The 27776-nt window shown below is 49.5% G+C and overlaps 4 protein-coding genes across 8 annotated transcripts; all 4 read left to right on the top strand.

Annotated features, from left to right (window-relative positions):
• The first annotated feature begins 1389 nt into the window (after positions 1-1389).
• On the top strand, positions 1390-4985 carry LOC110293750 (alpha-1-acid glycoprotein 8). Its single transcript, XM_085838442.1, has 6 exons — positions 1390-1558; positions 1912-2054; positions 2261-2331; positions 2889-2996; positions 3132-3235; positions 4798-4985. Exons 1-6 carry the CDS (start codon positions 1442-1444, stop codon positions 4876-4878), a joined length of 624 nt encoding a protein of 207 aa, XP_085694568.1. The 5' UTR covers positions 1390-1441; the 3' UTR covers positions 4879-4985.
• Positions 4986-12963: 7978 nt separating this feature from the next.
• LOC110293531 (alpha-1-acid glycoprotein 1-like) lies at positions 12964-16365 on the top strand. Of its 4 annotated transcripts, none has more exons than XM_021161380.1 (6): positions 12964-13080; positions 13422-13564; positions 13772-13842; positions 14397-14509; positions 14658-14753; positions 16185-16265. In XM_021161380.1, exons 1-6 carry the CDS (start codon positions 12964-12966, stop codon positions 16263-16265), a joined length of 621 nt encoding a protein of 206 aa, XP_021017039.1. The 4 variants fall into 4 exon arrangements, with proteins under 4 accessions (XP_021017039.1, XP_021017038.1, XP_085694565.1 ...); XM_021161379.1 differs by having other exon boundaries at positions 14646-14753; XM_085838439.1 differs by having other exon boundaries at positions 13772-13848.
• A 2179-nt stretch (positions 16366-18544) lies between these two features.
• Positions 18545-21946, top strand: LOC110292657 (alpha-1-acid glycoprotein 8-like). The gene is given in 6 exon segments (XM_021160123.3): positions 18545-18670; positions 19025-19167; positions 19375-19445; positions 19989-20096; positions 20234-20337; positions 21776-21946. Coding segments are annotated over 6 exon segments (624 nt in total). The 5' UTR covers positions 18545-18553; the 3' UTR covers positions 21857-21946.
• A 2311-nt stretch (positions 21947-24257) lies between these two features.
• Positions 24258-27574, top strand: LOC110292656 (alpha-1-acid glycoprotein 8-like). Of its 2 annotated transcripts, none has more exons than XM_021160122.3 (6): positions 24258-24377; positions 24726-24871; positions 25071-25141; positions 25702-25806; positions 25944-26047; positions 27446-27574. In XM_021160122.3, exons 1-6 carry the CDS (start codon positions 24258-24260, stop codon positions 27524-27526), a joined length of 627 nt encoding a protein of 208 aa, XP_021015781.1. In that variant the 3' UTR covers positions 27527-27574. The 2 variants fall into 2 exon arrangements, with proteins under 2 accessions (XP_021015781.1, XP_085694567.1); XM_085838441.1 differs by having other exon boundaries at positions 25071-25147.
• Positions 27575-27776: the final 202 nt, after the last annotated feature.

The following is a 27776-nucleotide window of genomic DNA, read 5'->3' as shown; positions in this document are numbered from 1 at the left end:
AGTTCTCCTAGGCCCTGTACAGCCCACTCCACGGCAGGGGGCTCTCAGGACCATCTGTGGCCCCTTCCTTTTGCCCTAGGTGGTCACTGTCACTGACTTGATTAATATCATTACAATTAGTCTGGATCCTCTAGAACGCCCTGTAAACAGGCTCACACAACCCCACCTCTGGGCGATCTGCTGGCAATAATGTTGTCGAGCTGCATTTGTATGGTCAAATCTATCAGTCGTTCATTTCTCTCCGTTGCTAAGCAACACCATGCTTGCATGAAATGTCACAACCCATTTCTCATTTTCCTGGTGGTAGGCACTTAAGAGCTTGGAGTTTGTGGCTACTTTGAATAATGCCATTAGAAACATTTACACACATGATACTGGAGGTGACTCATGTTTTGTTTTCCTTTCTGTTGGTAGACTAATTTTTAAAGGCAGTATGTTGCTCTGACACATATCAGAAGAGGAAACATACAAAAGAAATGGCCACAGGTTAAAGAGGGGTTGTCATGAAATTAGAACACAGTAAGTGAATGACAAGTTATGTATCATTAAAACATAACCCTGACTACACTGAAACATGAGAACTTATGGAGGACACAGGAAATAGATCATGACACTGTGAGCGTGTTCTAACACGTTTGCTGTATTGATGTTTTGAAGCAGCTCACTGTGATCTCAAGCTCCCAGCAATGTCTCTGTGCCTCAGCAGGAGTCACCAGGACTGTCCCTGCAATACTTTTCCAGAGTGTTCATTATGTAGACAAAGATCAGGCAGGAACTAGAACCAGATATTGACTGGATGCTGGGCACAGACCCTGGGTTGGGCACACACTGTCCTAGGCAGATCCTTTCCTGCTGTAGATACTGAGAGCTTTGCTGAACTCGATGGTCAACTCAGATTCACCCCTTTGCTGGGCACTTGGCTACTTTCAGGGCTGGGAAGAAGTCCCCAGGAACATCACACTCCATTGGAAACTAATCCATCTGTGTCCTTGGCCCTTAACTTGAGCCCCACTTAGGGCTCAAGTCTTCTAAGTTCACTATGAACCCTGACTTGGGAATCCTTCATAGCACCCTTGGGAGGTCGATGTTTGTGTAGGTTTCATTCCTGCTAGTCAGCTTCATGGGATAAGACAAGGATGGGACTCCTATCTGGGACCTAAGTATCATCAGGCTAGCACTGTACACACCTTTATTATGAATCAGCCACTCTGATGTAGGGCAGGAGCCTGTGTCAGGACCAGTAGGCTGAGGGAGCTGCACAAAGCTGGCTTGAGGGAACATTTTGTGCAAGACATTTCCCAAGTGCTGGTGAGATTGTGCCACAGCTCTACAGTCCCTGGCTGCAGTCCCATGCCCTCCCCACAGCGTGTCATAAAAGTCACTGCACCATCCAAACACCCATGATCTTTTCCCAGGCCTGGTGCCTCTGAGTGCCCTCAGCATGGCACTGCACACGGTTCTTATCATGTTGAGCCTCCTGCCGATGTTGGAAGCTCAGAACCCAGAACATGCCAACATCACCATAGGCGAACCTATCACCAATGAGACCCTAGGCTGGGTAAGTGCCTGCCCCGGCCTGGACCTGTTCACTGTAGGAGGCTACTCTTTCCTCTGGGCTTTCCCTTCTCTGATGTCTGTGCTCATCTCTGGGCTCCTGGTATTGCCCTTGCATCTCCTGGAGACCTGGTGGCATCCCCCTGCCTCCAAACTCCGAAGCATCACTCTGAGGTCTCTCAGCAAGGGACAGAGCAGTAAGATGGCTGATTTTTGAGTTGCCCATGGGATTCTGGTCTGGAGCTTCAGTTTACCCATGTATGGTTCAGAAGTCATTGCTTGCCTGTCACTAATCAGGACTTGCTTACAAGGTACATACTACAAGCCCTGCTCATCTGTTTGCCTGCTTCTCCCCAGCTCTCTGACAAATGGTTTTTCATGGGCGCAGCTTTCAGAAAACTCGAGTACAGGCAGGCAATTCAAATGATGCAGACTGAATTTTTTTACCTTACCACCAACTTGATAAACGACACAATAGAGCTTCGGGAGTCTCAAACAATGTGAGTACTTAAAACAGCCAGTCCACCCCAGTCCTGAACTACACTCCTGGATGCCTAGAGACCTGAACAAACTGGCTCTGCCTGGCATCCTCACCCACCTTCAGGAATGGGGACAGAGTCTTGTCTACCTGCCTCTTGCCCCTTCCCTACCCTGGGCTGGTCAGTTCACCTCTTCCTCAGTTGTCCACTCTCTCTTTTCTCTTTAGAGGTGACCAGTGTGTCTATAACTCCACCCATCTAGGATTCCAGAGAGAAAATGGGACCTTCTCCAAGTATGGTGAGGGTGTGAACTCACTGCTTTCTAGAGGGTATTGTAAGGGTCTGATGGGGGATCAGAACAGGGCAGTTTTTCTGTGAAGTCACTCTCTGAGGCTTTTAAGTGGAAGCAGATTTCAACCCAGAGTCCAGCTCCCAGGCCACACTTGCTTTGACCATTCTTATGATCTTTTGTGAGCTCAGAGGGGAAATCCATGGGTTGGAAAGCCAGTGACTTCAGCCACACACCATGTCACCAGCGACAGCATGTAGGAGGACAACCCAATGCTAGTGAGCCAGAACAGACACTCTTATGTTTTAATTGTCCCTGAGCAGAAGTTTTAATGTTTAAGAGGAAGTGTTAACTATGCCCAACCACCACACCACTAAGGGCCCTATGCAAGACCCAGCTATTCGATATATATAAAGAATGAGAAGTGAGGATGTCATCCAACAGACGCTGAACACATGGCAGCCTCAGGGAGCCTCAGGCACTTGTCCATAGCTTTTTGCTTCTGTGCCTTGGGGATAGGGACTACAGCATCATTCTAGTGACTCACAAAGCCCTTCCTCCTGCAGAAGGAGGAGTAGAAACCTTTGCCCACCTGATAGTGCTAAGGAAACATGGGGCCTTCATGCTTGCCTTTGATCTCAATGATGAGAAGAAACGGGGACTGTCCCTCTATGGTAAGCACCTCAGAGCTGAGGTCCACAATTGCACTGGGCCTTACTCTTGGTCACCCACCAACATCTCCCATCCCTACCTGGCCTCCCTTCTGCGAGACTGATACCCAACAAATCACACTCCCTTCTCCATTGCAGCCAAAAGGCCAGATATGACCCTGGAGCTACGGGAAGTATTCCAGAAGGCTGTCAAACACGTGGGCATGGATGAATCAGAAATCATATTTGTCGACTGGAAAAAGGTAAATGAGGAGGCTGTATGATACCACCTCAGCAGTGCTGCCATTGTCAGTGACCCTAGAGGCTCAGAGAGGGCAAGCTTCTGATTAAGGCATCTCAGCGTGGTAGGTATCTTGCTGTTAAGAACTCTCCTGCCTACTGTGAGAGCTGAGATTTACAGAGATCCTAGATGGGCAGTGAGCCTGAGGTGGGTGAGGTTAAGTATGTGATCCTGGGAAGCTTTTAGAGAATAAGGGAAAGACCAGGAGTGGGGACTGTGGGAATAGCCAGTGCCAGGGTGCCAAGTTTCTCTCTGCCCTTCATATTCATTAGCTATCCAAGCAGGAGTTATGATTGACGACTTCCATGACACCTCAACTCCAGCAAGCCCGATGGCTTTGATAGGCAGGGATGACCAATGCCGAAACCTCTTGATGTTCTGTATAACCTTGAGCTGAGGGAGAGGCCACATCAGCTTTGGCTTTCACCCAGGCAAAGCCATGGGATCAACCAATCAGCTTGCATGTAGTTCGAGATACGCAATACTTTTGTAACTTTATTCTCTGGTCACCTGAGCATTTCCTGGCATCACCAGCCCCAGGATTCCCCGGGGGAGGTGCCTGCATACAGACACTGCCATTTAGCCATTTCACATCATGACTTCCCCCACCTCATCCCCCAGCTGCGAACCCTGCACCTGTAGACAGAAGTATTCAGAAAATGCCTGCCATTTAGGGAATTCTGCTCACACTCAATGGGGTGAAGAAGTCAGAGATCAGATGAGGAACAACTTACCCTAGACTAGTGGTTCTCGAGGGTGGGTCTCAACCTGTATGTCAGGTGTCCTGAAGGCCATATACTTATGATTTATAACAGTAGCCTAATTAGAGTTATGAAGTAGCAATGAAAACCTGGTTGGGGGTCACCACAACACAAAAAACCGTGGTAAAGTTTCACATTATTAGGAAGGCTGAGAACCACTGTTCTGACACTGCAGGGGTGCCATGGTAGATCTAAGACAGAGCTAGTTGACAGAACTAGTTGACACTACCATGCCATTGTGGCCAACAACAGTGTTTACACCCCACACTCACATTAAAATGCATGTATACATTGCTAGTGTGTCTGTGTCTGTGCGCGCGCGCGCGAGCACACATGGATATGTGTGTGCATTTGTGTGTGTACATGAGTGTGTGCATTTGTGTGAGTGTGAGTAAATGTGTGTGCATGTGTATTCATGTGAGTTCCTGTGTGAGTGTGTGTGTATATGTGACTGTGTGGGTACACAAGCATGCTATAAGACATGTGTGGATGCCAGAGGACACCTGTGGGCTATATCCTCTTCTACCATTCTCTCATGGGCTCTGGTTAAGGCTGGATGAACTTCAAGCTGCCCCTCAGGCTTGCCTAACTTGCCAGGTTTTTTCTTCTGTCCTGTTCAATTTGGTTTTGTTTTTGCATCTAACTTTCCATTCCAGGCTACCCTGAAATTCATAGCAATCCTCCTGCCTCAGTATTCAGCATCCCAGGCTTCTGCTACCACCCCTGGGTTACTCACTCTGCTCTACTCCCTGATATCTTCCAGGATAAGTGTGGTCAGCAGGAGAAGAAGCAGCTTGAGTTGGGGAAGGAGACCAAGAAAGATCCTGAGGAAGGCCAGGCATGAACTCAGCTCTGAACTCCATGGGCTATCCCCAGGCTCACCAAACCCCACCCCCTCCTGTGCACTTTGATTCTGTCTCTGCAACAATAAAGATTTGCTGAAAGAGTCAATATCATTTCTTTGCACCCTTCCTTTCCCTTACTTCCTCCCTCCCTCCCTCCTTCCATCTCACCCTACCTCTCTCCCTCCCTTCCTGGAGAGGCCTGAATGGAGCCTTAGCTAAGTCCAAGAAGCCCTGCCCAGAAAATCTGAGAGGGCTTCCAGGAAGGGGCATCTGAGCCAGGCTTGAAGGAAGTGACCAAACCAAATGCTCTTGCTTGTATCCCCAAACAATTTAGGGCACAGTTGGGGAAGACAAGGCAGGAGACCCAAGCAGCAGTGAGTGGGGGAGGGGAACATAGGTGAACAGTTCTTGTCACAGGTGTCTTCACTTCAGAAGTGCCACTATAATCACTGAGGAAAAAGTAACTAAGGAGGAAGGAGGGTTCATATCGATGCTAACACAGCCACTGTATAAAAGGCCAAGGCTATGCGGTACAGTAGACTTAGGCCTCGTTTAGAGGGTCTGGATATTCCCAGGAAGACTCCTCAGGGTGCCCATGCAGGACACTGTGAGATGACACTGCTTCCCTAGAAGCCAACTGACATCGATTGCACAATTGTGACTGGAGTTCCTGAGGCACAGTCTACTTGGTGGCAAAGACAGGGTCTGGGATCATCTTTACACTTGACTGGATTGGCAGTCCCCTAGGGGATGTACTCCATGTGTGTCTGTGAAGACATTTCCAGAGAGAGCCGCCACCCTCACTGTAGGCAGAACCATTCCTCGGGCTGGGGTCCCCCACTTAACCAAAAGCAGAAAACAAGTTGAGCACCCACAAATCATCTCTACCTGCTAAGCTTATGGCTGTCCCGACTGGATGAGGTATGTCATGGTGGACTGTGTCCCTCCTCACACACGAGCCCACCATTATTAACTTTTGTCAATTTTTCTCACAGAACCTGGAAAGGCACCTGATGCAGCACCCTGCTCTGTCTGTCAATGCACTGGGCAGAGTGAATCACAATCGTGGCCACACACATGCCCAGAGTCAAGCTGGCCACATGCATAGGGTGCCATGGAAGTCTCTGGAAGGAGACTCTGGCCTGGGGCTTTGTCACACACTTCCTGCTGAATGTCTCCCACTGTTTCTGGCCTGGGAATTCACACAGGCCTTGCTCATCTGGCCTCTCCAGGCAAAGGACAGGAGAAGCAGGGGAAGCAGATGTGAGCAGAAGCCTGGGCAGATTTTGAATAATATGCAGCAAGTACCCTGTGGGAGACCTTAGCTGGGTGTCCACTTCCCTGCCTGCACCCTCGCCCTTAGAATCCACAGGCTCTGGATACACAGCACACAGAGGTAGCTTTGAAGACTTCTTCTCCCTTTTTTAAGTTCATTATTTTTCTGCATTAGCTTTTATAACAAAAATAGATTTTTAAGTTTGCCAGAGTGTGAGTGTGTGAGTATGTTTGTGCTTGTGTGTTTTAGTGAAATAGATCACGACACTGTGAGCATGTTCTAACACGTTTGCTGTATTGATGTTTTGAAGCAGCTCACTGTAATCTCAAGCTCCCAGCAATGACTGCCTCAGCGGGAGTCACCAGGCCTGTCCCTGGCAATACTTTTCGAGAGTGTTCATTATGTAGACAAAGATCAGGCAGGAAGTATAACCAGATATTGACTGGATGCTGGGCACAGACCCTGGATTGGGCACACACTGTCCTAGGCAGATCCTTTCCTGCTGTAGATACTGGGAGCTTTACTGAACTCGATGTTCAACTCAGATTCACTCCTCCTTGTGGGGCATTTGTCTGCCTCTAGGCTGGGTAGGGGTCCCCAGGAACATCACACTCCTTTGAAAATTAAACCATCTTTGTTCTTGGCCCTCAACTTGGGCCCCTAAGTGTCTTCTAAGTTCACTAAGAACACCGACCTGGAAGCCTTTCTTATCACCTTTGGGAGGTTGATGTATGTGTAGGTTTCACTCCTGCTAGGCAGCTTCATGAGATGAGAGAGGGATGGTACCCCTGTCCGGGACCTAAGTATCATCAGGCTTGCCATGTACCCCCCTTGACCATGAATCAGCCACTCTGGTGTAGGAAAGGAGCCTTTGTCTCAACAAGCGGGCTGAGGGAGCTGCACAAACCTGGCTTGAGGGATCATTTTGTGCAAGACATTTACCAAGTTCTGGTGAGTTTGTGCCACAGCTCTACAGTCCCTGGCTGCAGTCCCATGCCCTCCCCACATCCTGTTATAAAAGCACTGCATCCTCCAGGCACCAGTTATCTCTTCCCAAGACTGGTGCCTCTGAGTGCCCTCAGCATGGAGCTACACACAGTTCTTGTGATGTTGAGCCTCCTGCTGCTGTTGGAAGCTCAGAACCCAGAACATGCCAACATCAACATAGGCAAACCTATCAACAATGAGACCCTGAGCTGGGTAAGTGCCTGCCCGGGACCTTGACATGGGCACTGATGGTGGCTACTCTTTGCTCTGGACTTTCCCTTCCCTGATGTCTATGTTCATCTCCGAACTCCTGGTACTGCCCTTCCCTTTCCTGGAGACCTGGTGGCATCCCCCTGCCTCCAAACCCAGAAGCATCACTGAGGTCTCTCAGCAGGGGACAGAGCAGTAGCATGGCTGATTTTTGAGTTGCCCATTGGAGCTTCAGTCTTCCCATGTATGGTTCAGAAGTCATTGCTTGCTTGGCCCTCATCACGGCTGACTGCCAATGTCCATATTACAAGCCCTGCTCATCTTTGTGCCTGCTTCTCCCCAGCTCTCTGACAAATGGTTTCTCATTGTGCGGCTGTCCGAAATCCTAAGGCCCGGCAGGAACTTCAAAAGAGGCTGACAGTATTTTTTTTACATTACCCACAGCCTGAGGAACACAATGAATTTTCTGGAGTATCACACCATGTGAGTCCGTCTAACTGCCAGCCCACCCTTTACCTGGCCTCCATGAGTTGATGCCTAGAGACCTGAGCAAACTGTCTCTGCCTGGCTTCCCCATGCACCTTCAGGAATGGGGACAGCTGTCTTGGCTACCTGCCTGTTGCCCCTTCGCTAACCCGGTATAGTCAGTTCACCTCTCCATCAGTTGTCCACTCTCTCTTTGCTTTTTAGAGGTGGCCAGTGTGAATCTTACACCAACCATCTGAAATTCCAGAGACAGAATGGGACCTTCTCCGAGTATGGTGAGGGTGGGAACTCATGGCTTTCTGGCAGGGTATTGCAACTGTACAAGGAGGCAGCAGAACAGGCCAGTTAGGTCTGTGAAATCACACTCTGAGACTTGTAAGTGGAAGGAGATTTCAAACCGGAGTCCAGCTGCCAGGACAGACTTGCTATGATCATTCTTTTTGAACCTTTGTGAGCTCAGAGGGGAAACCCATGGGTTTGGAAGCCAGTGACTTCAGCACCCCTCTGCCCTTGTCGTCAGCGACAGCATTGAGGAGGGAAACTGAATGCTGGTGGGACAGATCAGCCACTCATATGTTTTAATTGTACTGAAGCAGATGTTTTAATGTTTAAGCAGAAGTGTTAACTATGCCCCACCACCACACCACCAAGGGCCCTATCCAAGTCCCCAGCCGGACCATATCTATAAAGAATGGGAATTGAGGCTTTGACCCAACGGAGGCTGAACACATGGCAGCCACAGGGAGCCCCAGGCACTTGTCCATACCTATGTGCTTCCTTCCCTTGGGGATGGGGACCACAGCATCATTCTAGTGACTTACAAAGGCCTTCGTCCTGCATAAGAAGGAGGAGATACCATTGCCCCCATGATAGTGCTGAAGAAACACGGGGCCTTCATGTTTGCCTTTTACCTGAAGAATGAGAAGAAACGGAGACTGTACCTCAGCGGTAGGGCCCTCTCAGCCCTCGTCCCCAGCACCACTGGGCCTAACTCTTGGTCACCCACCCACATCCCACATTCCTACCTGGCCTCCCATCTACTGGACCATTTCCCAGCACAACCCTGGATCCCTTCTCCATTGCAGCTAAAAAGCCAGATATCACCCCAGAGCTGCTGAAAGTATTCCTGAAGGCTGTCAAACACATGGGCATGGATAAATCAGAAATCATATTTTTTGACTGGAAAAAGGTAAATGAGGAGGCTGTATGATGGCACCCCAGCAGTGCTCCCATTGTCAGTGACCCTAGAGGCTCAGAGAGGGCAAGCTTCCGGTTAAGGCAGCTCAGCGAGGCAGGTATCTTGCCGTTAAGAACTCTCCTGCCTACTGTGACAGCTGAGATTCACAGAGATCCTAGATGGGCAGTGAGCCTGAGGTGGCTGAGGTTAAGTAGGAGATCCTGGAAAGCTTGTGGAGGATAAGAGGAAGATCAGGAGGGGTCACTGAGGGACAGCCAGAGCCAGGGTCCCAGGTTTCTCTCTGCCCTTCATATTCACTATCTATCCAAGCAGGAGTTTTGATTGACATCTTCCATGCCACCCCAACTCTAGCAACCCCGATGGCTTTGATAGGCAGGGATGACCCACACTGAGACTCCTTGATGTCCAGTCTACACTTGTGCTGAGGGAGAGGCCACATCAGTTTCTTTTTTCACCCAGGCGAAGCCATGGGATCAAACGATCACCTTGCATGTAGTTCGAGATACTCAATGCTTTTGTGACTCCATTCTCTGGTCAACTGAGCCTTTCCTGGCATCACCAGCTCCCAGATTCCCAGGGGGAGGTGCCTGCATACAGACACTGCCATTTAGCCATTTCACAACATGGCTTCGCCACCCCACAACCAGTGGATCCAGTAGACTCACCCTGCACCTGTGGGCAGAAGTGTTTAGATAATGCCTGCCCTTTGGGGGGTTCTGCTCACACTCAATGGGGTGAATAAACCAGAGCTCAGAGATGAGGAACGACTTACCCTAGACTAGTGGTTCTCAAGGATGAGTCTCAACCTGTATGTCAGGTGTCCTGCAGGTCATATACTTAAGATTTATAACAGTAGCTTAATCACAGTTATGAAGGAGCAATAAAAACATGGTTGGGGGGCACCACAACACACACACACCAAAAAACATGTAAAGTTTCACATTATTAGGAAGACTGAGAACCACTGTTCTGCCACTGCAGGGGAGCCATGGTAGATCTAAGGCACAGCTGGTTGACACTACCATGTCATTGTGGCCAACAACTGTGTTTACCCCCCATACTCATTTTAAAATATGTATATTCATTGCTGGTGTGTGTGAATGTGTATGTGTGAGAGTGTGTGTGTATATGTGCATGTTTCTGTGTGTATATGTGTGTGCATGTGTGTGTGTGTGCATGTGTCTGTGCATTTTGTGAGTGTCTATGTGTGCATGTGTTGGAAGGTGTTCTTGTGTGTGAGTGTATGTCCACAAACTTGCCATAAGACATGTGTGGATGTCAAAGGACACCTGTGGGCTATGTCCTCTTCTACCATTCTCTCATGGGCTCTGGTTAAGGCTGGTTGAACTTCAAGCTGCCACTCAGACTTACCTACCTTGCCAAGATTTTTGTTCGGCCTATTTGTTCTATTTTGATTTGTTATTGCATCTAACCTTGCAGCCCAGGCTACCATGCTGCAACTCATAGCAATCCTCCTGCCTCAGTATTCCTGAACCCAGTCATGTGCCACCACCCACTCTGCTCTCCTCCCTGATATCATCTAGGATAGATGCAGTCAGTAGAAGAATCTTGAGCTGGGGAAGGAGACCAAGAAAGATCCTGAGGAAGGCCAGGCATGAACTCAGCTCTCTGAACTCCGTGGGCTGTCCCCAGGCTCACCAAACCCCACCCCCTCCTGTGCACTTTGATTTTGTCTCTGCAACAATAAAGGTTTGTTGAAAGAGTCAATATCATTTCTTTGCTTCTTTCCTTTTTCTCCCTCCCTCCCTCCCTTCGTGGAGAGTCCTGAGAGGAGCCTTAGCTAAGTCCAATAAACCCTGCCCAGGGAATCTAAGAGGGCTTCCTGGAACGAGCATCAGAGACAGGCTAGAAGAAACTGACAGAACCCGATGCTCTTCCTAGAATCCCTAAATACTTTAGGGCACAGCTGGGGAAGACAAGGCAGGAGACCCAAGCATCAGTGAGAGGGGGAGGGGAACAAAGGTATACAGTTCCTGTCACAGGGCCTTCACTTCAGAGGGGCCACTCTAATCACTGGAAGGGAGGTGACTGGGGAGGGAGGAAGGTTCATGTCAATGCTAACAGGGTCACAGTATAAAAGGCCAAGGCTAGGCGACATGGTAGACTTGGGCCTAGATTAGACAGTCTGCATGTCCCCACGAAGACTCATCAGGGTGCCAATGGGGGACACTGTGAGATGACACTGCTTCCCTAGAGGCCAGATGACATCGATTGCACAATTGTGACCGGAGTTCCTGAGGCACAGTCCACTCAGTGGCAAAGACAGGGTCTGAGATCATCTTTACACTTGACTAGATTGGCAGTCCCCTAGGGGATGTACTCCATGTGTATCTGTGAGGACATTTCCAGAGAGAGCTGCCACCCTCACTGTAGGCAGCACCATTCCTCAGGCTGGGGTCCCCCACTTAACCAAAAGCAGAAAACAAGCTGAGCATCCACAAATCATTTCTGCCTGCTAAGCTTATGGCTGTCCCGACTGGATGCAGTATGTCTTGGTGGACTGTGTCCCTCCTCACCCCCACTACCCCCGTCGTTAGCTTTTTGTCACTTATTTTGTCACAGAACCTGGAAAGACACCTGATGCAGCACCCTGCTCTGTCCGTGAATGCACTGAGGCAGAGTGAATCACAGTCGCTGCAACACGCATGCCCAGAGTCAAGCTGGCCACAGGCATAGGGTGCTATGGAAGTCTCTGGAAGGAGACTCTGGCCTGGGGCTTTGTCACACACTTCCTGCTGAGTGTCTCCCACTGTTTCTGGCCTGGGAATTCACACAGGCCTTGCTCATCTGGCCTCTGCAGGCAAAGGACAGGAGAAGCAGGGGAGGCAGATGTGAGCAGAAGCCTGAGCAGATTTTGAATAATATGCAGCAAGTACCCTGGGGGAGACCTTAGCTGGATGTCCACTTCCTTGCCTGCACCCTCGCCCTTAGAATCCACAGGCTCTGGATATACAGCACAGCCACAGGTAGCTTTGAAGACTTCTTTTCCCTTTCTTAAGTTCATTATTTTTCTTCATTAGCTCTTATAACAAAAATAGATTTTTAAGTCTGCCAGTGTGTGAGTGTGTATTTGTGTGGATTTTGCTGAAATAGATCACGACACTGTGAGCGTGTTCTAACACGTTGGCTGTATTGATGTTTTGAAGCAGCTCACTGTAATCTCAAGCTCCCAGCAATGTCTCTGTACCTCAGCGGGAGTCACCAGGACTGTCCCTGCAATACTTTTTCAGAGTGTTCATTATGTAGACAAAGATCAGGCAGGAACAAGAACCAGATATTGACTGGATGCTGGGCACAGACCCTGGATTGGGCACACACTGTCCTAGGCAGATCCTTTCCTGCTGTAGATATTGGGAGCTTTGCTGAACTCGATGTTCAACTCAGATTCACCCCTCCTTGTTGTGCATTTGGCTGCCTCTAGGCTGGTAGGGGCTCCCCAGGAACATCACACTCCTTTGAAAATTAATTCACCTTTGTTCTTGGCCCTCAACTTGAGCCCCTAAGTGTCTTTTAAGTTCATAAAGAACCCTGACCTGTGACCCCTTCTTATCACCCTCGGGCGGTTGATATATGTGTAGGTTTCACTCCTGTTAGACCGCTTCATGGGATAACAGAGGGATGGGACCCCTGTCTGGGACCTAAGTATCATCAGGCTAACCCTGTACTACAATTGTCCATAAATCAGCCACTCTGGTGTGTGGCAGGAGCCTGTGTTGGGGCCAGCAAGCTGAGGGAGCTGCACAAAGCTGCCTTAGGGACCATTTTGCACAAGATATTTCCCAAGTGCTGGTGAGTTTGTGCCAGGGCTCTCCTGCCCCTGTCTGTACTCCCATGTCCTCACCATACCCTGTTATAAAAGCCACCAGTTATGTCTTCCCTGCCCTGGTGCCTCTGATTGTCCTCAGCATGGCACTGCACACAGTTCTTGTCATGTTGAGCCTACTGCCTCTGTTGGAAGCTCAGAACCCAGAACATGCAGGCATCACCATAGGCGAACCTATCACCAATGAGACCCTAGGCTGGGTAAGTGTCTGCCTGGCACCTGGACCTGTTCACTGTAGGAGGTTACTCTTTCCTCTGGGCTTTCCCTTCCCTGGTGTCTGTGTTCATCTCTGGGCTCCTTTGTACTGCCCTTTCCTCTCCTGGAGACCTGGTGGCATCCCCCTGCCTCCAAACCCAGAAGCATCACTGAGGTCTCTCAGTAGGGGACAGAGCAGTAGCATGGCTGGTTTTTGAGTTGCCCATTGGAGCTTCAGTCTTCCCAGGTTTGGTTCAGAAGCCATTGTTTGCTTGCCCCACAGCACGGCTGACTGCCAATGTTCATACTACAAGCCCTGCTCATCTGTGTGCCTGCTTCTCCCCAGCTATCTGACAAATGGTTTTTTATTCCTGTGGCAGACCTAAAGCCTGATTACCGGCAGGAAATTCAAAAGATGCAGATGGTATTTTTTTACCTTACCCCCAAATTGATAAATGACACGATGGAGCTTCGAGAGTATCACACCATGTGAGTCCTTGTAACAGCCAGCCCACCCTGGCCCTGGTATCCATTCCCAGATGCCTAGAGACCTGAGCAAACTGGCTCTGCCTGGCCTCCCCACCCACCTTCAGGAATGGGGACAGCTTTCTTGTCTACCTGCCCCTTGCCCACTCCCCACCCCGGTTTAGTCAGATCACCTCTCCATCAGTTGTCCTCTCTCTCTTTGCTTTTTAGAGATGACCACTGTGTCTATAACTCCACCCTTCTAGAAATCCATACAGAGAATGGGACCCTCTCCAAGTATAGTGAGGGTGGGAACTCACGGCTTTCTGGGAGGGTACTGCAAGGGTATAAGGGGACAGCAGAACAGGGGAGTTAGGTCTGTGAATTCACTCTCTGAGGCTTGAAAGTGGAAGGAGATTTCACACTGGAGTCCAGCTGCCAGGCCAGACTTGCTTTGACCTTTCTTTATGACCCTTTGTGAGCTAAGAGTGGAAACTCGTGGGATGGGAAGCCAGTGACTTCAGTCATGCCACCATGTCACCTGGTACAGCACTGAGGAGTACAGCTGAATGCTGGTGGGACAGATCAGACAGGCTAAGCTTTTAATCACTGCCACTCCACAAGGTGATGTTTCAATGTTTAAGAGGAAGTTTGAACTATGCCCCACCACCACACCACCAAGGGCCCTTTCTGAGGCCACAGCCATTCTATATCTATGAAGAATGGGAAGCGCATCTAACAGAGGATTTGGCAGCCCCAGGGAGCCCCAGGCACTTGTCCATAGCTATGTACTTCCGAGCCTTGGAGATGTGACTACAGCATCATTCTAGTGATTCACAATCACTTCCTCCTACAGGAGGAGGAGTAGAGACCTTTGCCCATCTGACAGTGCTGAAGAAACATGAGGCCTTTATGCTTGCCTTTGACCTGAAGGATGTGAAGAAACGGGGACTGTCCCTCAGGAGTACAGTCCTCTCATCCCTGGTCCACAGCTGCACTGGGCCTTCCTTACTCTTGATCACCCACCCACATCCCACATCCCTACCTGGTCTCCCATCTTCTGGACCCTTTCCCATCACATCACTGGATCCATTCTCTCTTGCAGCTAAAAAGCCAGACAGATATCACCCCTGAGCTGCAGGAAGTATTCCAGAAGGCTGTCAAACATGTGGGCATGGATGAATCAGAAATCATATTTGTCGACTGGAAAAAGGTAAATGAGGAGGCTGTATGATAGCACCCCAGCAATGCTCCCATTGTCAGTGACCCTAGCGGCCCAGAAAGGGCGAGTATCTCATTCAGGAATCTGAGCAAGGGAGGTATCTTGCTGTTAAGAACTCTCCTGCCTACTGTGAGAGCTGTGATCCACAGAGATCCTAGATGGGCAGTGAGCCTCAGGTGGGTGAGGTTAAGTAGGAGATCCTGGAAAGCTGGTGGAGGATAAGAGGACGACCAGGAGGGGGTCACAGAGGGAACAGCCAGTGCCAGGGTCCCAGGTTTGTCCCTGCCTTTCATATTCACTACCTATCCAAGCAGGAATTTTGATAGACATCTTCCATGCCACCCCAACTTCAGCAAGCCCCGATGACTTTGATAGGCAGGGATGACCCTAGGTCTCCGCATGTTCTGTCTACACTTGTGAGGAGGGAGAGGCCACATCAGCTTTGGCTTTCACCCAGGCCAAGCCATGGGATCAACCAATGAGCTTGCATATAGTTCTAGACATACTCAATACTTTTGTGACTTCATTATCTGGTCACCTGAGCCATTCCTGCTACCACCAGCCCCAGGATTCCCTGGGGGAGGTACCTGCATACAGACACTGCCATTGAGCCATTTCACAACATGACTTCCAAACCTCCAAACCAATGGGGCCTGTAGTCTCACCCTGTACCTGTGGACAGAAGTATTTAGATAATGCCTGCTATTTGGGGGATTCTGCTCACGCTCAATTTTGTGAATAATCCATAACTCAGAGATGAGGGACAACTTAGCCTAGACTAGTGGTTCTCAATGGTTGGTCCCAACCTTTATGTCAGGTGTCCTGCAGGTCATATACTTATGATATATAACAGTAGCCTAATCACAGTTATGAAGTGACAACGAAAACATGGTTGGTGGGTCACCACAACACAAGAAATCTCGCATTATTAGGAGGGCTTACAACAACCATTCTGACACCAGGGGAGCCATGGTAGATCTAAGACACAGCTGGTTGACACTACTCTGCCATTGTGACCAACAACAGTGCTTCACACACACACACACACACACACACACTTAAAATATATGTATTCATAGCTAGTGTGTGTCCATGTGTGATTGCGTGGGTACACAAGCACGCCATGAGACATGTGTAGATGTCAGAGGACACATGTGGCCTATATCCTCTTCTACCATTCTCTCATGCGCTCTGGTTAAGGCTGGACTGACTTCAAGCTGCCCCTTAGGCTGACCTACTTTGCCAGATTTTTGTTCTGCCTAATTTTTCTATTTTGTTTTGTTTTGATTTTGCATCTAACCTTGCAGCCCAGGCTACCCTGCTACAACTCATAGCTATTCTTCTGCCTCAGTATTCCCCAACCCTGGTGTGTGCCACCACCCCTGGCTTACTCACTCAATTTTCCTCCCTGATATCTTCTAGGACAGGAGCCATCAGCAGGAGAAGAAGCAGCTTGAGGTGGAGAAGGAGACCAAGAAAGATCCTGAGGAAGGTGAGGCATGAACTCAGCTCTCTGAACTCCGTGGGCTGTCCCCAGGCTCACCAAACCCCACCCCCTCCTGTGCACTTTGATTCTGTCTCTGCAACAATAAAGGTTTGCTGAAACAGTAATTATCATTTCTTTGCTCCCTCCCTCCCTCTCATTGTTGAGAGTCTTGAGTGGAACCTTAGCAAAGTCCAAGAAGCCCTGCCAGGGAATCTAAGAGGGCTCCCTGGAAGGGGCATCTGAGTCAGGCTAGAAGGAACTGACAGAACCCTATGCTCTTTCTAGACTTCTTAAACACTTTAGGGCACAGTTGGGAAGACAAGGCAGTAGACTCAAGAAGCACTGAGTAGGGGTGGGGAAGACAGGTGTGGAGATCCTGTCACGAGTGCCTTCACTTCCCAAGTGCCACTATAATCACTGAAAGGGAGGTGACTGGGGAGACAGGAAGGTGAGTGTCGATGCGAACATGGTCATAATATAAAAGGCCAAGGCTAGGCAGCATGGTAGACTTCCACCTCAGCTAGAGGGTCTGGATGTCCCCAGGAAGACTCTTCAGGGTTTCCATGAGAGACACTGTGAGATGACACTGCTTCTCTAGAGGCCATCTGACATCAATTGCACAATTGTGACCTGAGTTCCTGAGGCACAGTCCACTTGGTGGCAAAGACAGGGTCTGAGATCATCTTTACACTTGACTGGATTGGCAGTCCCCTAGGGGATATACTCCATGTGTGTCTGTGAGGACATTTCCAGAGAGAGCCACCACCCTGACTGTAGGCAGCACCATTCCTTGGGCTGGGATCCTCCACATAACCAAAAGCAAAAAACAAGCTGAGCAAACACAGATCATCTATTCCTGCTAAGCTTATGGCTGTCCCGACTGGATGCAGTATGACAGGGACTGTGTCCCTCCTCACAGAGCAACCACCCATCATTAACTTTTGTCAGTTATTTTGTCACAGAACTGGGAAAGGCACCTGATGCAGCACCCTGCTCTGTCCGTGAATGCACTGAGGCAGAGTAAATCACAGTCGTGGCCACACGCATGCCCAGAGTCAAGCTGGCCACAGGCATAGGATGCTATAGAAGTCTCTGGAAGGAGACTGGCCTGGGGCTTTGTCACACACTTCCTGCTGAGTGTCTCCCACTGTTTCTGATCTGAGAATTCACACAGGCCTTGCTCATCTGGCCTCTGCAGGCAAAGGACAGGAGAAGCAGGGGAGGCAGATGTGAGCAGAAGGTTGGGCAGACTCTGGAATGGTATGCAGCAAGTACCCTGGGGGAGACCTTAGCTGGGTGTCCACTCCCTGCCTGCACCCTCACCTTTAGAATCCACAGGCTCTGGATACACAGCACACAGAGGTAGCTTTGAAGACTTTTCCCTTTCTTAAGTTCATTATTTTTCTTCATTAGCTCTTATAAAATTAGATTTTTAAGTTGGCCACTGTGTGAGTGTGTGAGTATTTGTGTGGATTTTAGTGAAATAGATCAAGACACTGTGACATTAGATGATATTGATGTTTTGAAGCAGCTCACTGTGATCTCAAGCTCCCAGCAATGTCTCTGTGCCTCAGCGGGAGTCACCAGGCCTGTCCCTGGCAATACTTTTCGAGAGTGTTCATTATGTAGACAAAGATTAGGCAGGAACTAGAACCAGATATTGACTGGATGCTGTGCACAGACCCTGGATTGGGCACACACTGTCCTAGGCAGATCCTTTCCTGCTGTAGATACTGGGAGCTTTGCTGAACTAGATGTTCTACTCAGATTCACCCATCTTTGTTGGGAATTTGTCTGCCTCTAGGCTGGGTAGGGGTCCCCAGGAACATCACACTCCTTTGAAAATTAATCCATCTTAGTTCTTGGCCCTCAACATGAACCCCTAAGTGTCTACTAAGTTCACTAAGAACCCTGACCTGTGACCCCTTCATAACACCCTTGGGAGGTTGATGTATGTGTAGGTTTCACTCCTGCTAGGCAGCTTTATGGGATAAGAGAGGGGTGGGACCCCTGTCTGGGACCTAAGTATCATCAGGCTAGCCCTGTATGCACCCTGACCATGAATCAGCCACTCTGGTGTAGGGCAGAAGCCTGTGTCGGGCCCAGTGGGCTGAGGGGGCTGCACAAAGCTGGTTTGAGGGAACATTTTGTGCAAGACATTTACCAAGTGCTGGGGAGATTGTGCCAGGGTTTTCCAGCCCCTGGCTGCAGTCCCATGCCCTCCCCACATCCTCTTATAAAAGCCACTGCATCCCCAGCCAACCATTTTCTCTTCCCAGGCCTGGTGCTTCTGAGTGCCCTCAGCATGGCACTGCACACGGTTCTTATCATGTTGAGCCTCCTGCCGATGTTGGAAGCTCAGAACCCAGAACATGCCAACATCACCATAGGTGAACCTATCACCAATGAGACCCTAGGCTGGGTAAGTGTCTGCCTGGCACCTGGACCTGTTCACTGTAGGAGGTTACTCTTTCCTCTGGGCTTTCCCTTCCCTGATGTCTGTGTTCATCTCTGGGCTCCTGGTACTGCCCTTTCCTCTCCTGGAGACCTGGTGGCATCCCCCTGTCTCCAAACCCAGAAGCATCACTCAGGTCTCTCTCAGCATGGGACAGAGCAGTAGGATGGCTAAATTTTGAACTTCCCATGGGTTCCTGGTCTGGGGTTTCAGTTTTCCCATGTATGGCTGAGAAGCCATCTCTTGCATGTTCCTCATCATAGCTGAATGTGAAGTTCCATACTACAAGCCCTGCTCATCTGTGTGCCTTCTTCTCCCCAGCTCGTTGACAAATGGTTTCTCATTGCTGTGGCTGTCAGAAATCCTGAGCTCCAGCATATAATTCAAGAGAAACAGACACAATATTTTTACCTTACACTCAACTTGATGAGAGACAAGATGTTATTTCAGGAGTATTTCACCACGTGAGTCTTTCTAATTGCCAGCCCACCCTTGCCCTGACCTCCATTCCTGGAAGTCTAGAGACCTGAGCATACTGGCTCTGCCTGGCATACCCACCCACCTTCAGGAATGGGGACAGTTGTGCTGTATACCTGCCTGTTGCCCACTCCCCTCCTTTGGTTGGTCAGATCACCTCTCCATCAGTTGTCCACTCTCTCTTTGCTTTTTAGAGGTGGCCAGTGTGAAAATGACACCAACTATCTGGAATTCCAGAGAGAGAACGGAGCCCTATCCTTGCATGGTGAGGGTGGGAACTCATGGCATTCTGGCAGAGTATTGCAAGGGTACAAGGTGGCAGCAGAACAGGGCAGTTAGGTCTGTGAAGTCACTCTCTGAGGCTTGTAAGTGGACGTAGATTTCAAACCGGAGTCCACCTGCAAGTACAGACTTGCTTTGATCATTCTTTATGACCCCTTGTGAGCTCAGACGGGGAACCCAGGGGTTGGAAAGCCATGATTTCAGCCAACCCCTATGTCACCAGGGACAGCACTGAGGACGGCAACTGAATGCTGGTGGGACAGATCATACACTCTTACATTTTAACTGTCCCTAAGCAGCTTTAATGTTTAAGGGAAAGTGTTAACTATGCCCCACCAACACACCTCCAAAGGCCATTTCCAAGGTCCCAGCCATTCCATATCTCTGAAGAAAGAGAGTGAGTTTGGCATCCAACAGAGACTGAGCACATGGCAGCCCCAGGGATCCCCAGGCACTTGTGCTTCCAGGCCTTGAGGATGGAACTACAGCATCATTCTAGTGACTCACAAAGGCCTTCCTTCTGCAGTACAAGGAGAAGAATCCTTTGCTCATCTGATAGCAATGAGGAAACATGGGGCCTTCATGGTGGCCTCTTTGCTGAAGGATGAGAAGAAAAGGGTGCTGGTTCTCTATGGTAGGCACCTCACAGCTGAGGTCCCCAACTCCACTGGGCCTTACACTTGGTCACCCACCCACATCCCACATCACTACCTGGCCTCCCATCTTCTGGACCCTTACACAGCACACCCGTGGATACCTTCTTTCTTGCAGCCAAAGAGCCAAATATCACCCCGGAGCTGCGGGAAGTATTCCAGAAGGCTGTCAAACACGTGGGCATGGATGAATCAGAAATCATATTTGTTGATTGGAAAAAGGTAAATGAGGAGGCTGTATGATACCACCTCAGCAGTGCTGCCATTGTCAGTGACCCTAGAGGCTCAGAGAGGGCAAGCTTCTGATTAAGGCAGCTCAGCGAGGCAGGTATCTTGCCATTAATAACTCTCCTTCTTACTGTGACAGCTGAGAGTCACAGAGATCCTAGATGGGTAGTGAGCCTGAGATGGGTGAAGTTAAGTAGAAGATCCTGGAAAGCTTGTGGAGGATAAGAGCAAGACCAAGATGGGTGACTGAGGGAACAGCCAGTGCCAGGGTCCCAGGTTTTTCCCTGCCCTTTATATGCACTACCTATCCTAGCAGGAGTTGTGATTGACATCTTCCATACCACCCCAACTCCAGCAAGCCCAATAGCTTCGATAGGCAGGGATGACCGATGCCGAGACCTCTTGATGTTCTGTCTACACTTGTGAAGTAGGAGAGGCCACATCAACCTAGGCTTTCATCCAGGCGAAGCCATGGGATCAACCAATCAGCTTACATGTAGTTCAAGAGATACTCAATACTTTTGTGACTCCATTCTACATTCTCTGGCCACCTGAGCCTCTCCTGGCATCACCAGCCTGCAGATTCCCAGGGGGGAAGTACCTGCACACAGACGCTGCCATTAAGCCATTTCACACACTGAGTCGTCCCCCCCCCCCAAGCAGTGGGTCCAGTAGACTCATGCTGCACTTGTGGACAGAAGTGGTTAGATAATGCCTGCCATTTGGGGGGTTCTGCTCACACTCAATGGGGTGAATAAGCCGGAGCTCAGAGATGAGGGACAACTTACCCTAAACTAGTGGTTCTCAAGGATGGGTCTCAACCTGTATGTCAGATGTCCTGCATGTCATATTCTTATGATTTATAACAGTAGCCTAATTACATTTATGAGGTAGCAATGAAAACATGGTTGGGGGGTCACCACAACACAAGAAACCATGTTAAAGTTTTGCATATATTAGGAAGGCTGAGAAAACTGTTCTGACACTGCAGGGGAGCCATGGTAGATCCAAGATAGAGCTGGTTGACACTATAATGCCATTGTGGCCAACAACAATACTTCCCCCAACCCACCTTAAGATATGTGGATTCATAGCTAGTACGTGTATATATGTGACTGTGTGGGTACACAAGTATTTTACAAGACATGTATGGATCGGGTGGACACCTGTGGGCTATGTCCTCTTCTACCATTCTCTCATGGGCTCTGGTTAAGGCTGGATTTACTTCAAGCTGCCCCTCAGGCTTACCTACCATGCCCAGTTTTTTTTCTGTCCTGTTTGTTCTATTTTGTTTTATTTTTGCATCTAACCTTGCAGCCCAGGCTACGCTGCTGCAACTCATAGCAATTCTCCTGCCTCAGTATTCCCCAACCGTGGTGTGTGCCACCACCCCTGGCTTACTCACTCTGCTCTCCTCCCTGATATCATCTAGGATAAGTGTGGTTAGCAGGAAATGTAGCAGCTTGAGTTGGAGAAGGAGACCAAGAAAGATCCTGAGGAAGGCCAGGCATGAACTCAGCTCTCTGAACTCCATGGGCTGTCCCCAGGCTCACCAAACCCCACCCCCTCCTGTGCACTTTGATTCTGTCTCTGCAACAATAAAGGTTTGTTGAAACAGTCAATATCATATATTTGTTTCCTTCTTTCCCCTCCCTCCCTCCCTCCCTCCCTTCCTCCCTCCCTCCCTCCCTTCCTCCCTCCCTTCCTCCCTCCCTCCCTCCCTCCTTCCCTTCCTTCATGGAGAGTCCTGAGTAGAGCCTGAGTTAAGTCCAAGAAGCCCTGCCCAGGGAATCTAAGAAGGCTTCCTGGAAGTGACATCTGAGTCAGGCTAGAAGGAACTGACAGAACCCAATGCTCTTCCTAGAATCCCCAAATACTTTAGGGCACAGTTGGGGAAGAAAAGGCAGGAGACCCAAGCAGCAGTGAGAGGGGGAGGGGAACGCAGGAGTGCAGTTCCTGTCGCAGGGGACTACACTTCAGAAGTGCCACTTTAATCACTGAAAAAAAGTTGACTGGGGAGGGGGGAAGGTTCATTTGATGGTAACACAGCTACTGTGTAAAAAACCAAAGCTAGGCGGCACTGTAGACTTAGACCTGGACTAGAGTCTGGATGTCCCCAGGTTGAATGCTCAGGGTGCCCATGTGGGACACTGCTTCCCCAGAGGCCAGCTGACATGGATTGTACAATTGTGACCGGAGATCCTGAGGCACAGTCCACTCGCTGGAAAAGACAGGGTCTGAGATCATCTTTACACTTGACTGGATTGTCAGTCCCCTAGGGGATGTACTCCATGTGTATCTGTGAGGACATTTCCAGAGAGAGCCGCCACCCTGACTGTAGGCAGCACCATTTTTCAGGCTGGGGTCCCCAGTTAACTAAAAGCAGAAAACAAGCTGAACACCCACAGATCATCTCTGCTTGCTAAGCTTATGGCTGTCCCAACTGCATGCAGTGTGCCATGGTAGACTGTGTCCTCTTCACCCACGATGGCCTGTCATTAGCTTTTGTCAGGTGTTTGTTTGTTTGTTTGTTTGTTTGTTGTTTGTTTTGTCACAGCACCGGGAAAGGTATCTGATGCAGTGCCCTGCTCTGTCAATGCACTGGGGCAGAGTGAATCACAGTCGCTGCAACACGCATGCCCAGAATCAAGCTGGTGACAGGCATAGGATGCTATGGAAGTCTCTGCAAGGAGACTCTAGCCTGGGGCTTTGTCACACACTTCCTGCTAAGTGTCTCCCACTGTTTCTGGCCTGGGAATTCATGACAGGCCTTGCTTATCTGGCCTCTCCAGGCAAAGGACAGGAAAAGCAGGGGAGACAGATGTGAGCAGAAGCCTCTGGGCAGATTTTGAATAATATGCAGCAAGTACCCTGGGGGAGACTTAGCTGGGTGTCCACTTCCTTGCCTGCACCCTCGCCCTTAGAATCCACAGGCTCTGGATATACAGCACACAGAGGTAGCTTTGAAGACTTCTTCTCCCTTTCTTAAGTTCATTATTTTTCTTCATTAGCTCTTATAACAAAAATTGATTTTTAAGTCTGCCAGTGTGTGAGTGTGTATTTGTGTGGATTTTCCTGAAATAGATCACGACACTGTGAGAGTGTTCTAACACGTTTGCTGTATTGATGTTTTCAAGCAGCTCACTGTAATCTCAAGCTCCCAGCAATGTCTCTGTGCCTCAGCAGGAATCACCAGGCCTGTCCCTGCAATACTTTTCCAGAGTGTTCATTATGTAGACAAAGATCAGGCAGGAACTAGAACCAGATATTGACTGGATGCTGCGCACAGACCCTGGGTTGGGCACACACTGTCCTAGGCAGATCCTTTCCTGCTGTAGATACTGGGAGCTTTGCTGAACTCGATGGTCAACTCAGATTCACCCCTCTTTGTTTGGCATTTGGCTGCCTCTAGGGTGGGAAGGGGTCCCCAGGAACATCACACACCTTTGGAAACTACTCCATCTTTGTCCTTAGCCCTTAATTTGAGCCCCTAAGTGTCTTCTAAGTTCACTATTAACTCTGACCTGGGACCCATTCATAGCACCCTTGGGAGGTTGATGTGTGTGTAGGTTTCACTCCTGCTGGGCAGCCTCATAGGATAAGAGAGGGATGGGACCCCTGTCTAGGACCTAAGTATCATCAGGCTAGCCCTGTACCCACCTTGATCATGAATCAGGCACTCTGGTGTAGGGCAAGATCCTGTGTAGGGATCAGTGGGCCGAGGGATCTGCACAAAGCTGGCTTGAGGGAACATTTTGTACAAGACATTTATCAAGTTCTAGGGAGATTGTCCCACTGCTCCACAGCCCCTGGCTGCAGTCCCATGCCCTTCCCACATCCTCTTATAAAAGTCTCTGCACCCTCCAGGCACCAGTTATCTCTTCCCAGCTCTGGTGTCTCTGAGTGTTCTCAGCATGGCACTGCACATGGCTCTTGTCATGTTGAGTCTCCTGCTGCTGTTGGAAGCTCAGAACCCAGAACTTGCCAACATCACCATAGGTGACCCTATTATCAACAATGAGACCCTGAGCTGGGTAAGTGCCTGCTCGGGGCCTGGACCTGTTCACTGTAGGAGGCTACTCTTTCCTCTGGGCTTTCCCTTCTCTGATGTCTGTGTTCATCTCAGGGTTCCTGTTACTGCCCTTTCCTCTCCTGGAGACCCTGGTGGCATCCCCCTGTCTCCAAACCCAGAAGCATCACTCAGGTCTCTCTCAGCATGGGACAGAGCAGTAGGATGGCTGAATATTGAACTGCCCATGGGTTCCTGGTCCCAGTCTTCCCATGTCTGGCTGAGAAGCCATCTCTTGCATGTCCCTCTTCATGGCTGAATGTGAGGTTCCATACTACAAGTCCTGCTCATCTGTGTGCCTGCTTCTCCCCAGCTCTCTGACAAATGGTTTCTCATTGGTGCGGCTTCCCAAAATCCTGAGCTCCAGCAGCAGTCAATTCAAGAGAAGCTGACAGTATTTCTTTACCTTACCCCCAATTTGATAAAAGACAAGATGGAGATTCAGGAGTATCAGACCTTGTGAGTCCTTCTAACTGCCAGCCCACCCTTGCCCTGGCCTTCATGCCTATAGAACTGAGCAAACTGGCTCTGCCTCGCCTCTCCAACCACCTTCAGGAATGGGGACAGCTGCCTTGTCAACAAACCTCTTGCTGACTCCCCTCCCTGGGCTAGTCAGATTACCTCTTCCACAGTTGTCTACTCTCTCTTTGCTTTTTAGAGGTGACCAGTGTGAATATTACACCAACCATCTGGGATTCCAGAAAGAGAATGGTGCCCTCTCCCTGTATGGTGAGGGTGTGGACTCACAGCTTTCTGGGAGGGTATTACAAGGGTAGAAGGGGTCAGCAGAATAGGCAGTTAGGTCTGTGAAGTCACTCTCTGATCTTGCAAGTTGAAGGAGATTTCAAACCGGAGTCCAGCAGCAAGGACAGACTTGCTTTGACTGTTGTTTATGACCCTTTGTGAGCTCAGAGGGGAAAACGATGTGTTGGGAAGACAGTGACTTCACCCACACCTCCATGTCACCAGGGAAAGTACCTAGGAGGGTAACTGGATGCTGGTGGGACAGATCAGACACTCTTACATTTTAATTGTCCCTAAGCAGATGTTTTAATGTTTAAGGGGAAGTGTTAACTATGCCCCATCAACAAACACTTAAGGCCCTTTCCAGGGCCCCAGCTATTCCATATCTATGATGTATTGGAAGTGAGGCTTGCATCCAGCAGAGGCTGAACACATGTCAGCCCCCCAGGGAGCCCCAGGCACTTGTCCGTAGCTATGTGCTTCCTTCTCTTGGGGATGGGACTACAGCATCGTTCTAGTGACTCACAAAGGTCTTTTTCCTGCAGAAGGAGGAAAAAGCTTTGCTCACCTGATAGTGCTGAAGAAACATGGGGCCATCATCCTTGCCTTCAACCTGAAGGATGAGAAGAAAAGGGTGCTGACTCTCTGGGGTAGGACCCTCAAAGCTGAGGTCCCCAACTCCCCTGGGCCCTACTCTTGGTTACCCACCCACATCCCACATTCCTATCTGGCCTCCCATCTGCTGGACCCTTACCCAGAATAAACTTGGATCCCTTCTCCCTTGCAGCTAAAAAGCCAGATATCACCCTGGAGCTGCGGGAAGTATTCCAGAAGGCTGTCAAACACGTGGGCATGGATGAATCAGAAATCATATTTGTCGACAGGAAAAAGGTAAATGAGGAGGCTGTATGATAGCACCCCAGCAGTGCTCCCATTGTCAGTGACCCTAGAGGCTCAGAGAAGGCAAGCTTCCCGTTAAGGCAGCTCAGCGAGGCAGGTAGCTTGCTGTTAAGAACTCTCCTGCCTTCTGTGACAGCTGAGATTCACAGAGATCCTAGATGGGCAGTGAGCCTCAGGTGGGTGAGGCTAAGTAGGAGATACTGGAAAGCTTGTGGAGAATAAGAGGAAGATCAGGAGGGGTCACTGAGGGAACATCCAGTGCCAGGGTGCCAGGTTTCTCCCTTCATATTCACTACCTATCCAAGCAGGAGTTTTGATTGACATCTTCCATGCTACGCCAACTCCAGCAAGCACAATTCCTTGATAGGCAGGGATGACCCATGCGGAGACCTCTTGATGTTCTGTCTAAACTTGTGAGGAAGGAGAGGCCACATAAGCTTTGGCTTTCACACAGGCAAACCATGGGATCAATCAATCAGTTTGCACGTAGTTCGAGATACTCAATACTTTTGTGACTCCATTTTCCTTTCTCTGGTCAACTGAGCCTTTCCTGGCATCACCAGCCCCAGGGGGAGGGGCCTGCATACAGCACTGGCATTGAGCCATTTCACACCCTGACTTCCTCACCCCCCAACCAGTGGGTCCAGTAGACTCACCCTGCACCTGTGGACAGAAGTGTTTAGATAATGCCTGCCATTTGGGGCATCTGCTTACATTTAATGGGGTGAATAAGCCAGAGCTCAGAGGTGAGGAACAACTTACCTGATTCTCAAGGATGGGTCTCAAACTGTATGTCAGATGTCCTGCGCATCACATACTTATGATTTATAACAGTAGCCTAATTACATTTATGAAGTAGCAATGAAAACATGGTTTGGGGGTCACCACAACCCAAGAAACCGTGTTCAAGTTTTACATTATTAGGAAGCCTGAGAACCACTGTTCTGACACTGCAGGGTTCCATGGTAGATCTAAGATACAGCTGGTTGACACTACCCTAAAATTGTGGACAACAGCAGGACTTCTCCCTACATTAAAGTATGAGTATTCATAGCTAATATGTGTATTAGCTATGAAAAGATTTACACAAGCATATTATAAGACATGTGTAGATGTCAGAGGACACCTGTGGGCTATGTCCTCTTCTACCATTCTCTCATAGGCTCTGGTTAAGGCTGGATTGACTTAGCTGACCCTAAGGCTTACCTACCATGACAAGTTTTTTTCTGTCCTGTTTGTTCTATATTGTTTTGTTTTTGCATTTAACCTTGCAGCCCAGGCTACCCTGCTACAACTCATAGCAATCCTCCAGCCTCAGTATTCCCCAACCCTGGTGTGTGCCACCACCCCTGGCTTACTCACTCTGCTCTCCTCCCTGATATCTTCCAGGATAGGTGCGGTCAGCAGGAGAAGAAGCAGCTTGAGTTGGGGAAGGAGACCAAGAAAGATCCTGAGGAAGGCCAGGCATGAACTCAGCTCTGAACTCCGTGGGCTGTCCCCAGGCTCACCAAACCCCACCCCCTCCTGTACACTTTGATTCTGTCTCTGCAACAATAAAGATTTGCTGAAACAGTTAATATCATATCTTTGCTCCCTTCTTTTCCCTTACTTCCTCCCTCCCTCCCTCCTTCCATCTCTCCGTCCCTCTCTCCCTACCTGGAGAGAGGCCTGAATGGAGCCTTAGCTAAGTCCAAGAAGCCCTGCCCAGGGAATCTGAGAG

The sequence above is a fragment of the Mus caroli genome, unplaced genomic scaffold, assembly GCF_978045245.1.
Source record: "Mus caroli unplaced genomic scaffold, Mus_caroli_1 scaffold_6, whole genome shotgun sequence".
NCBI lineage: Eukaryota > Metazoa > Chordata > Mammalia > Rodentia > Muridae > Mus > Mus caroli.
The sequence above is the reverse complement of the archived record's forward strand: the minus strand, read 5'-3'. Positions and strand labels throughout refer to the sequence as shown.

Coding starts and splice junctions, on each gene's coding strand:
- LOC110293750 (XM_085838442.1), top strand. CDS start 1,442: ATGGCACTGCACACGGTTCTTATCATGTTGAGCCTCCTGCCGATGTTG. Junction 1,559..1,911: donor CCAATGAGACCCTAGGCTGG/GTAAGTGCCTGC, acceptor GCTTCTCCCCAG/CTCTCTGACAAATGGTTTTT. Junction 3,236..4,797: donor TATTTGTCGACTGGAAAAAG/GTAAATGAGGAG, acceptor GATATCTTCCAG/GATAAGTGTGGTCAGCAGGA.
- LOC110292656 (XM_085838441.1), top strand. CDS start 24,258: ATGGCACTGCACATGGCTCTTGTCATGTTGAGTCTCCTGCTGCTGTTG. Junction 24,872..25,070: donor ATTCAGGAGTATCAGACCTT/GTGAGTCCTTCT, acceptor TTTGCTTTTTAG/AGGTGACCAGTGTGAATATT. Junction 25,148..25,701: donor CCTCTCCCTGTATGGTGAGG/GTGTGGACTCAC, acceptor TTTTTCCTGCAG/AAGGAGGAAAAAGCTTTGCT.
- LOC110293531 (XM_021161379.1), top strand. CDS start 12,964: ATGGCACTGCACACAGTTCTTGTCATGTTGAGCCTACTGCCTCTGTTG. Junction 13,081..13,421: donor CCAATGAGACCCTAGGCTGG/GTAAGTGTCTGC, acceptor GCTTCTCCCCAG/CTATCTGACAAATGGTTTTT. Junction 13,843..14,396: donor TGGGACCCTCTCCAAGTATA/GTGAGGGTGGGA, acceptor TTCCTCCTACAG/GAGGAGGAGTAGAGACCTTT.